This window comes from Cynara cardunculus (assembly GCF_001531365.2).
Source record: "Cynara cardunculus var. scolymus isolate 2C chromosome LG 15, CcrdV1, whole genome shotgun sequence".
NCBI classification, from domain to species: domain Eukaryota; kingdom Viridiplantae; phylum Streptophyta; class Magnoliopsida; order Asterales; family Asteraceae; genus Cynara; species Cynara cardunculus.
In genome coordinates this window covers 15,795,905-15,808,515 of record NC_037542.1, presented here as the reverse complement: position 1 = coordinate 15,808,515, position 12,611 = coordinate 15,795,905, and the positions used below count along the sequence as shown (strand labels likewise).

Genomic DNA, 12,611 nt, shown 5'->3' with positions numbered 1-12,611 from the left:
TGAGGTGAACAAAGCACTCCTTATAAGGGTGTGGATACCTCATCCTAGCATGACCGGTTTTGGGGCTTGCGTTGTGCGGCTGCCAGAAACAAAACCGTGCGACTACTGCTTTATGGTATAGCGGGCAGGTTAGTCAAAGTGGACAATATCATTGCTACGGGGTTCTGGGGGCGTTACAAAGACCTTGAACCATCACTCTGAATTTTGGAATAAGTTTGAGATACACCACATTGTTGTGGGCATGAAACATATACACTTTTTATGAAAAGTGTCCATATAATTAATCATTTATGTTTTCTTTTTCTTTTTCTTTTTCTTTTTCTTGGTTTTGATCAAAAAGTTTCCATATACACATGATATAATTTGTATATTAAATATAGACCAACAAGACGATGAAATGAGGTAATTTAGGAATGAATTGAATGGATATAAGAAAAAACGAGATGAGAGTACATATATAGACATGCACTATATACATACGAAGACATAAAAATCTTGTTTCATACCAGTCGCATTCTTTTAAAGCATAATTTTTGGATGGACATGAGATTGAATGTCAACATTAAGGATGTGCACCTAGATCATTTCCCTTCTAAAGCACAATTATTGAATGGACATGAGATTAAAAGTGATCAAGAATTCATATCTATTTCCACGCTTCTCGTACCATAACTTTCTTTCTTACACGATCCTACGCCTTATATCATATATAATATGTTTAAATTTTCATTATACCCATATTGCAACAAGGATGGTTATTTTATTTGATTCTCAATGTTTCCACAACAATATCCAAGGCCAGCCAAGGAGCAGGAAGAAGCACATGCAATTTCATGTTCAGCTGATGAATGCCATCTCATTTATTAATTATTATTATTATTATTATTATTATTATGTGGTGTTTCTTTATTGTTTTTATATGCAAACAGATGAACTGAATCGTTGATGTGTGTGTATATATAAAATTATTAAAAGCTGTCCATTAAATACATATATTTATCTATGTAACGATAATAATTCCATTCAGCAAGCAGACACCAATCAATCTCTGTCGTCAAATCAATGATGAATTAATAGTTCATCTCCCTTTGTCACATGAAACTGGAATATCCCAGGACCCCACATATCTAAACATCTAATTCTATAATATGGATGCTTGCTTGCAACAAGTGCAAGCGCAAGTGCAAGTGTGAGTGTAAGTGTGCTTTTTCTTTTTATTTGTGTTCCACAGAATTCAACAAACATCCATCACCAAATTAATTAACCTGAACCAATATATGTAGTTCAGAGCTTGGAGACATTTTCAATATCTATTCAAGGTGGTGGTGGTGGTGGTGGTGATGGTGGCGGTGCGGTGTAACCAATTGCCACTCCCGAAGAGAACGCGGGTCCCCTTATCCGTCCAATCAACATAACGAGATATATAATCAGCTCCAATCACAAGAACGTTCTTTAAACCATATAATTTAACAAACATCCATGACCATGACCATGACCATGACCATGACCATAACCATGACCAACTCACAACTACTCCATTTCTTTCTTTATCTTTTAGTTCAATCTTTGTTAGCCTTTATTCCATAATAATAGCGAGACACCAAAAAAACCAGTAGGAGAAAAACTTCATAATCATCTCTTTCTTCTTCTACTCTTTTTGCATCAATTAAGCATCCGTTCACTACAACTTTTTAACCCCATCTCACAATGGCTGAAGCCCATGTAAGACCAGCGCCGAAGCCAGCAGTCATGATGGTTTGACCTTGCTTCACCCGCCCACTTCGGACCGCTTCGTCTAATGCCAATGGAATGGAAGCAGCACTTGTGTTACCGTAATTTTCCAAATTAGATATCACTTTATCCTTTGGAAAATCGAGTGCTGCCGATACACGATCAATGATCCTCTGGTTAGCCTGCAAACATTACGTCCCATAATGAGCTCCATCACAAAGGTTAATTGCATGAATTCATGGGGGTAAATTTTCCATACAAATTAATTAAAAGAATAGATATTTTATACCTGATGGATAAGCAACCAGTCTATGTCTAACAGCTTAAGACCAGCCTTTGCCAATGAATCCTTAATAGTCTGTGGCACAACCTTACCAGCAAAACGAAAAACCTCTGGTCCATTCATTTGAATATATGAAATAGATGGTTGTGTAGTGGGAAACCCCAAGACTGAACCATTACCAAGATCTGTTTCATTTTGCTTTATACCAGCCTCCAAGTGCCTATGGATAGAAAAGGAAAACAAACAATATATATAGTTCAGAGCTTGGTGACATTTTCAATATCTATTCAAGGTGGTGGTGGTGGTGGTGGTGAGGCGTAACCTGTTGCCACTTCCATCAGTATGCAAGTCAAAACCAAATACACCATCCTCCTCGCTATCACATGCCTACAACGGGTGATGATTATTTCATAGAAGCAATCAATTGTTCACTAAGCACAAGAACTCTAGCTAACATGCAAATTAATTAACCTGAACCAAAATAGCACCAGCACCATCACCAAAGAGAACGCAGGTCCCCTTATCCGTCCAATCAACATAACGAGATACAGAATCAGCTCCAATCACAAGAACGTTCTTGAAACCACCTCCTGTTGTAATAGCAGGTTCAACATGTTCATGCATGAAAATCAAAATTACTTCAAAAGACATCATATTGGATAAAGGAAAAGTATCTTTTAACCCCGAATATAACAGGAAGCTGAGATTAGGCCTAATAGAAATCCACTGCAAGCAGCTCTGATGTCAAATGCTGGTGGATTTCTTTTACATCCAAGTGTTTTTTGGACCTGACAAAGGGAAACATCAAAAGTTTATAAAGAACCTTAACTAAGAAAGAGTTTAAGCCATTAGAAATATGCATCATAAAAGGGGGCGATCATGGTGGACTGAGCCTCTATCCTTAATGTAAGAGATTGTTTATATGATTGGAAATTTTAAAACAAAATCTTATAAATTTTAACTACCATGGGAGCACCACCAAATAGGTCTTCTGGGGTAGATGAACAGAACAGTATTAAATCCACATCATCGGGTTCAACCTCCGCCATTTGAAGAGCTTTTCTAGCTGCTTCTACAGCTAAATCTGTCAAGCTTTCATTGCCTATAGTTTATTTGATCAGATTAAGACCAATTTTTTGTATATTAATGCATGTATGACAATTATACAAACGTTTACCGAAGAATTAAGATGAAAAGCATAAGAAGGAGAATTAAGATGAAAAACATAAGAAGGGATTCGCCCTTAGATGTACGTTAGGATGAGATGCACTGAGATGCATCAGGCCAATATCCGCATCAAGCGCAATTCATGATGAATTTGAGATGGTCCATGCTGAGGTAATAGCTTACCAAGGCGATGATCAGTAGCTGGTCGAGCCCCGTCGATTCCTTTGCGTTTCATTCTTGCTTACGTATTCCCCAGGCGGGACACTTAACGCGTTAGCGACCATATAGGGAAACAATATTTTTGATTATTTATTCATTTGAATTTTTTTGCCTATTTCTGTATTTTTTCTTTGAGTTTCATTTTTTTAATATCATTGTAGACGGAGTCTTGGTCAGATATGATGACCGGAGGAGGTCACCGGAGTGATGGTGGGTGCCGGAGAAGGCCATTGGATTGTGTGTTCGTGTGTGTGTATGTATATAAACATATATTAAACAAATTAAAGTAAATTGATCAATCAACACAATTTACTAATTTACCATTTATTTTATTTTAGTAAATAACATTAATTATCTAAAATGATTGGCTGATATTGGACTTTACAGTTACCACAAACTATCTAGTTCTCATTTGATTAGGCCCCTATAWATATATATATATATATATATATATATGTATGTATATATATATATATATATATGTATATATATATATATATGTATATATATATAGAGAGAGAGAGGGGGGTGGGTTATTATACAACCCTTTACAATCTCAACCTCCATTTATTTTGATGAATATGTAATCTTATAAAAGTTTAGATTGTTTCCTAATATAAAGTATTGCTCATAATTAATCAACCTTATTCATCTTCCATAAATATTTAAATCATAATAAATGAACTCTCATCATTTCAATAAATATTTCAATTTATTGGGTTGTATTGGTTGTACAAATGTAATGGACTGCATTCGAAACAAACTATATATATATGTGTGTGTGTGTAAGCAAGCAAATGAGTATGGTTGTCCATTGTCCCACAGTCGTCTACTTGAAGGATTTAAGCCACTTTTCTGAACATCAGGAATATAGATGGAAATATGGAGGAAGTGTTAGAAGGTCCGGCAAAGGGTTAATTGGGTCATGCAGAAGACATTGAAGACTAGGTTAAGGGATTTTTTGGCAGTTGTTGAATGATTTGGTATAGAATGATTAAGTGTTCAGAATGGTTAAGAGACTCTCATGATATAGTACAAAATAACATATAATTGTTTGGTAATTGTTTACAATGAAATTATGGCGCTTAATGGTTAAGGGAGGCACATGATACAAAATCATTCAGAAGGTTTTGAAACCATTAAAAGACATATTTTTTTCCCAAACAAAATTTAGCTCTTAACAATTTAAAGATTACCTCTTAATAAAACTATTAAAAGATAAACAAACAACTCCTAACTTTTTGAACTTTGAACCTAATGAAGTTGAGGAATTCACCATGAGTCATGCATGATCAATCCACATGGGCATGATCAATCCACATGCTCTTTAGTCTTTAGCCCAACCATTGGGCCCAAGTTCCAATTCAATAGGGATTAGGGTCATATCTCAACTATCCCCCAATTTTCAAGATGTTTCGGTTTAATTTTATTTTATTTTTTAATGTAAATCGCGTTATTGTTTGGAAGATTAGGAGGTTGTAAAAACTGCAATTTATGACATTTCATTTGCATGATTTGTTTACTGTTCAATTAAATTTTTATACTCAACTTTAGACGCATTAAAAGTAAAATGTAATGCATATTGATCTAGTTATAAAGTATATGTCGATATTACCTCATTTAAGTAGAAAAATGATATAAATGATAACGTGATCCACCATCCAAAAATGACAGCATTTTACTTCGGAGTTTAAAATGACTTGTCTTTTAGCATCAAAATTGAAAATCAAATGATTTCTTCAGTAAAAACAAACAAATGAAAATATGTAATAACAATATCGATTCAGAAGAAAAAATAACCTGAAAGAATTCGTCGATTACGAATTCCAGTTCGACTAGATATCCATTCATCACTAGTATCCATAACCTTAGAAAGATCTTCATTTGAAACCTGCAAATTTGGTAAACCTGACCCACACCCAACTAACTTGCATCCCTTGCTAATTAGCCTAGTTTCCATCAAAAATGTTAGAAAATACAAGTAAATCTTGTGTGTTAGTCCTTAATTTTCCACGAAATTGCAATATTTAACGATATATATATATATATACTCATAAGGTTTTTTTGAAGAAAAAATCTAACAAAAAAATTTAAGAAATGGATGCTAACCTGGACGTTCGAGAAGTGTTGCTGCAGGTAATCCTTTTAGAAAATATATTGAGGGAATAGAAACGAGGTCGATTTGCATCTAGAGATAATGAAATCTTCGTAGTTGGTGCTAAAATCTCAAATGTTTTTGCCATCGGTATTAAAGATTACTTTTTTAAACTAAAGTTTCAATATTCTTATAAACAAGGGTTTTTATTAAGGATTTGCCCTCCTATCCCTTTGGTCAAAGTCAACTATAATTTTTTTTCATTAATTTTTTTTTTCAAAAATTTATGTCTAATAAATTTATGTTTTACAACTTTTTTCAATATTATTTTTTAACTTTATTTTTCTAAATTTATGTTTTATAATAAATTTTTACCAACTAACCTAATTCAAATATAACTATAAAATTATTATTAATTTTTTAACTGTATTGTTAACGTTTTAATTAATTAATAATTTATATATGTATTTTTTTTAAATGTTTAAAGCTATACAGATAAAATAATTTAATACAAAAAAGATCATCAAAATAAGTTAATTAATAAATCAATAAATAAATTACAAAAAATGTGAAAATATTACAACTCAATCAAGTGAAGTAAATTCCGTAGTATGATTACTTGATAACAACTGTTCGTACTTATTTACTCGGGTTATATACGGAGTAGCCCATGTGGTTGTACAATCATATTTGAAACGAAACCAATTTGATATAATAGAAGGCATCGGGTGCCCTTATGCCAAAGATATTTTAACGTAAAGATTACCGTTAACATACCCAATTGTAAAAGCCACATGTTTATAACACGGCAGAGGACTAGATCGAAATGGAAAAAATGTCAGACTAACTATACTTGTTAAAGAATGTAGTATCGCATTGTATCTTGAAGCAAATCAACAAGCCCGTTTCAAAAAATTCATCCAATGCTCATTTGGTGCAAATGAGTTCAACTCAAAGAAGTTCAAGAAGTTATAAAGCTGACCTGATGTCATAGTAAAATACATATTACTTCACTTAACTAATATTAAGTTCATTAACATTTTCCAGAAGTAAAAAAAAAAATTCTTCCAACCACCTATAAGGTTATGTTTTCAAATTCTCTTTCTATATATTTTTGTTATAACAATGTTGTTTTTTATATAAGAAAAAAAACATAATACAATATAAACTAATTTATATTTGAATTTTAATAAAAAAAAAACAATGAGTTATTATTTGAATTTTTAAAGATTGTTGAAAATCGTTGAAATTATTATTTAAATATTCAAAAACTTAAATAAGAAGTGATTAGTTACTTTTTAAGTTTTAAAGTCGAAAAAAATGATGGATTATTTTCTGAATTTTTAAGTTGCAGAAAAATTAATGATATATTATATGAAAATATAAATAAAATGAAAATTAAGAAATTTGCATATGAATTTTTAAAGTTTGTATTTGATTTTTATAAGTACAAACTATATGATTATATATATGTGGTTAAAATTTGTAAGTATAAAATAAATAATATATTACTTTTTATAAATAAAAGGCTTTATATTTTCAATTTATTGGTTTTAACTTTGATTAATATATAATACAAATAAAAATTATAATTACTATAAATTAACAAATTGTTATTATATATTAATTTAAAAAAAATAAAAGTAAGAGAGAGAAAAAAAACTTTTCAAACTTTTAGGTCATCTATATAACTTTATAAAACAGATTTATTAAAAGTTTTAAAAATAATTTTTAATACACAAAGTATTATACATTTATGCACAAAGTCTTAAAAGTTTTAAAAACAACTCATAATGCATTAAGTACTACAACTTTACGAATTCAGTCTTAAAATCTCTTAATCTACAATTAAAATAACATATAGTACAAGTTACCAATGCACATTATTATCTTTTTTTTATGTTCCCAATATACTTTTGACACTTTTCACTCATGGTTTCACCCTATCATACCTTTATGTCTTCTTCTCATCCCAAAGGTGAGATTCAAACTAATATTCACCATGAGTTATTAAAAGTTCTCTCATTTATCTCTCATTCAATTGTTCTAGAACTCTCGGTCTCGCTCTCGATCTCTTGATTCTTTGCTCTTGGTGTAAATCGAACACATTTATGGAGTCGTTTAAACATGTTGAATTTTAAATATATTGGATTTTAAACTGTCATACAATTTTTTCCATCGACAAACTGTAATTGGACCATAACTTTTATTTATTCAAATTTTATTAATATGTAAAAACTTAAGTGTAACTTATATCATCGTTAAATCTTCTCTAATAAAACCAATGAAACTTCAAAATCGTTAAAATTCACAGCTCTCGCCATATTGCACGGATACATAACTAATTTTATATTATTTGTAGGTTTTTTTTACTAGTTGGGATGCAAATAACAACCCCTTGTTAATCCTCTGCTTCACTTAAATGCTACCATGCCACCTCTACAGGGTAGAATGACATAGGAACACCATAAATGTGGTCCACAAATACGCACTAATTAATAATGCAACATTTAACATATTTCTTTTTTAACGTTTATATTAATTAAAATTAATGGCTCCAAAAAGTTTAGATATTTTAGTTTATTATCGTGTCATATTAATATCTTTAAAGAACACTTGGATGATTCTAAACGCTTACATGAGTCGTCTAAAAAATCCAACATCATTTTATTAAATATTTAAAAGAAATAATATAAATGTTATTAATAAAAGTTAGGTCATTAGAAGTACTAGTACATGATGGTTATTCATTTATTAATAGCTTAAATAAAAAGTTAGGTCATGTTTGACAAAATAATTGATTAATAAAATACATTCGATAAAACAAACTATTAAGTTAGTTAAAAAAATGTAAAATAATCAAAAAATACATTTTAAAAATCAATAAATTTAAAACTACATAATGTATTTAAAACAATTCACTAGTAATATAGTATGTGAATTAATACAAACCAGATGTTAAAAAATTAAATAAGAATATGTAAATTAACAGATTTCAATTTGATTTATTATTATTTTATACAATGTTAAAAAAAAATTGAATTTGTATAAACAAACGCAAATTTTAGAAAATATCTACATTAAATCATGATTTCAAATAATTATTACATATAATATTAATAAAAACAAAGTTAGTCAATCTTCATAATAGATCTGAAATTAAAAGTTAAAAATTAATAAAATGACACCAACAATTTTCCAACTCTACCAAGAAAAACTTGTGTTCTTATTGTAATTTCAAAACATATACGGTGACACACAACAAATTAATACGGTGACATTTTTCACGATCTAACAAGTTTTTCACTATGACAGATGAACAACACAATGGGACGGCCCGCTGTCTGATGTCTGTTCTACATTGGGTATATGTAAGATATTTTTTCAACAAACCACAACTCTTATTGTATTAATGATTTATACTTAATGCATGCTTCGTAAACGTTGTACTCTTAAATTTAAGTGTATTGTCTAATTGCCTAAGATAGTATAAATAGAACAATAAAGATAAAAATCAAATACTGCATTTAATTAAGACGTTTTGAAACCAAAATATTAGTTAGAAAAGTCAAACTATGACAACAATTCAAACAAAAATTTATAAATAAATAAATAAATAATAATAAGACCATAATTTGTCAAATCGGCAACGCTCAAGCAATTCGATTGGTTTGAGCTTAGTCTCCAAAGGTAAACACTTATCCAGTAACTTGTTGCATTCGATATGTTTTGATGTATTAAAATCTTACGTATCAAAATAAATTATAATGTTGAATCCTATCGATACACACTTACCGGGTAAGCATTTAAGTAACCGGCCCCTTAGATTATATGCTTTTAGTAGTTTGGTAGCCTGATCTAAATGAAACAATGGTCTTAAGACAACTGATTCAATAAATAAAAAAATGCAGAAGACAGCATGGGCCAAGGAAGGGAACTTGGAAAATTTGTGTACTATAGTTCGAATTAAATGTTTAATCTAATGCCTAATGGTATTATTAATTACTATGGTCACATTATTGCAAAAATTAAAGAACAAACCGACCTAGTCAAATATCGACCCAATTTGGTTCTCAAAATGTCATCAATAGCTGGCGGCTGCTATTGTTGCTACCGGTAGGATTGTTCATCAGTTGAAATTTAATGGATTTAGGTGGATCTGATCCAATTGTCATCTGGTCTGGATGATTAGATCAGATCGATTCGGTTTCATCCATTAGACATTACTACGAGATTAGATTGGATCCATCTAATATTTGGATACAATTTTCAACCAATTATTCATATATTTTCCTAATTTATTAAAGACCACGACCATAAATACCAACTAAAAAACATCTTAAAATGTTAATAATTATTGAATTATGGACTATCATCCAATAACCGACCGATTCAATTTGTATGTTGAAATGGACCGGTCGGTTTATATTGGATCGAAAGAGTTTTTTCACACCTATTTTTCACATATCTTTCCTTATTTTTTGGTCCTTTTATTTCTTGTTTTCTTTTTGCAGAAAGCATCAGTTTAAACTTTTTAACCCCATCTCATAATGGTTGAAGCCGATGTAAGACCAGCACCATAGCCAACAGTCATGATGGTTTGACCTCGCTTCACTCGCCCACTGCGTACGGCTTCGTCTAATGCCAATGGAATGGAAGCACCACCCGTGTTACCATAATTTTCCAAATTAGATATCACTTTATCCTTTGGGAATTCTAGTTTTGCTGCTATACTTTCAATGATCCTCTGGTTAGCCTGCAAACATCACACCCCGTTATAAGGATCTCACAGAGGTTGCATGAATTCATGACAAATTTATACCTGATGCATTAGTAACCAGTCCATGTCTGACAGCTTAAGACCAGCCTTTGCTAATGAAGCCTCAACAGTCTGTGGCACAGCCTTAACAGCAAAACGAAAAACCTCTTGTCCATTCATTTGAATATGTGAAAAAGATGGGTGTGTAGTGGGAAACCCCATGACTGAACCATTATTACCAAGATTTGTTTCATTATGATTTATACCTGAATTCAAGTGCCTATCGAATGGAAAGGAAAACAATCAATAAAGTTCAAAGCTTGGCAACGTTTCCATTATCTATGTAAGTTGATGGTGGAGTGAGGCGTAACCTGTTGCAGTTCCCATCAGTATGCAAGTCAAAACTAAATAAACCATTCTCCTCACTATCACAGACCTGTAGAGAGTATTGTTTATTCCAGCAATCAAATGTTTACTAAATTCATGAGCTCTAGCTATCACACAAATTAACCTGGACCAAGACAGCACCAGCACCATCACCAAAGAGACAGCATGTCCTCTTATCCGTCCAATCAACATAACGAGACATACAATCAGCTCCAATCACAAGAACGTTCTTGAAACCACCTCCTGTAACAACAGGTTCACAATATTACATCGAAAGTCACCATCTTGATCTTGGATAAAAGAAAACAATCTTTTTACCCTGAATATAACAGGAAGCCGAGACTAGGCCTAACACAAATCCACTGCAGGCAGCTCTGATGTCAAATGCTGGCGGATTTCCTTTACATCTAAGCTTTTCTTGAACCTGTCAAATAGAAACATCAAAACAGTAGTAAATAAACTCAACCAAGAAAGAGTTTAAACCTTTAAATATAGGTAATATAAAGGGGAGATCACGTTGCAATGAGCCTCTATCCTTGATGTAAGAGATTGTTTATTCGATTGGCAACGTCTACATATGCATGATATTTCTTGTAACCTTCAGATCAATTATTCCCTTGCAAATTAATATTTCTTGATATATGATATCATTTAAATTTTAACTACCATGGGAGCGCCACCAAGTAGGTCTTCTGCGGTCGAGGAACAGAACAAGATTAGATCCACATCATCAGGTTCAACCTCTGCCATTTGAAGGGCTTTTTTAGATGCTTCTACAGCTAAACTTGTCATGCTTTCCTTACCTGTAGTTACTTTGATCAGATATTAGCCAGTATTTACTGAAGAATAAATATTTGAGTAAGCACATGAGTTTCATTGTCACACAATCTTGTACGTAAATGAGTTAAGCCACTTCCCTAATCATAGAATAGGGATGGTAGAATGGGTAAACTTGGTCATGCATGAGACATTAGGCTGAAACGTTTTATGAAATAGTCGAAACATGATAAACATCCATTCAGAGGGAAAAAAAATAACCTGAAAGAATTCGTCGATTATGAATTCCAGTTCGACTAAATATCCATTCATCACTAGTATCAATAATCTTAGCAAGATCATCGTTAGAAACCTGTAAGTTTGGTAAAGCTGATCCACACCCAACTAGTTTGCACCCCTTGCTAATAAACCTGGTTTCCAACATGCACAAACTTAAAATTTGCAAATCATGCACGTGAATCTTTAATTTTTATGAAAATTGCAATATTTAATGATACAAATATATATACATCGAGAAGCAAACCTAGGCCCTTGAGAAGTGCAGCAACAACGAATCCTTTTGGAAAGTACATTATGAGAATAAAATACAGATCCATTTGTACATATAGATGATGAAATCTTCATAATTGGTGCTGAAATATCGAATGCCCTTGCAATCTACACAGCAATACAGATTAGTTTTTTAAGCTAAAGTTTCAATCTTCTTAGCTAGGTTTGATTGGTGAATGAAAAAGGATTATCAGAAACTAATCAAGACATGGTTTTATTAATTCACGTTTGGAGTTGTCCCAAGCTGATTGGAATAAGCTATATGGCGGCCATACCTTAATAATGTAACATAATGATAAAGGAACAACATACAAATATAATTAATACACCTATTGATTAATTAATAATACACCTACGGATTAATTAATAAAGCAACATCTAACTTACTTTTTTCTTTTCATTTAATTATATAAGTAAAAATGTTTTTAACCATTCTTTCGAGTTGACAGATATCCCATATTAGCAATCCATAAGTATCTTAATTCTATACTTTCATATTTAAGTTTGATTTAGAGAACATTTTTTCAAAACACACAAAATGAAGTTGATCTTAATGCCATTATCTTTTAAATAAGACGTTATAGGTCTCATTCGAACGTTTATTAGAATTTCATTTGCTCTCAAATGTTTTTTTTTTAAGGGTG

General features: G+C 31.5%; 1 protein-coding gene across 1 annotated transcript; it reads right to left on the bottom strand.

The window, feature by feature from the left end:
• Positions 1-1,516: 1,516 nt before the first annotated feature.
• Positions 1,517-5,684, bottom strand: LOC112527511 (3-oxoacyl-[acyl-carrier-protein] synthase III, chloroplastic-like). Its single transcript, XM_025138196.1, has 8 exons — positions 5,510-5,684; positions 5,201-5,349; positions 2,980-3,116; positions 2,697-2,802; positions 2,486-2,604; positions 2,337-2,401; positions 2,021-2,234; positions 1,517-1,913 (listed from the first exon to the last, which is right to left on the bottom strand). The coding sequence occupies exons 1-8, from the start codon at positions 5,641-5,643 to the stop codon at positions 1,692-1,694; spliced, it is 1,146 nt and encodes a 381-aa protein (XP_024993964.1). The 5' UTR covers positions 5,644-5,684; the 3' UTR covers positions 1,517-1,691.
• Between the last annotated feature and the right edge of the window lie 6,927 nt (positions 5,685-12,611).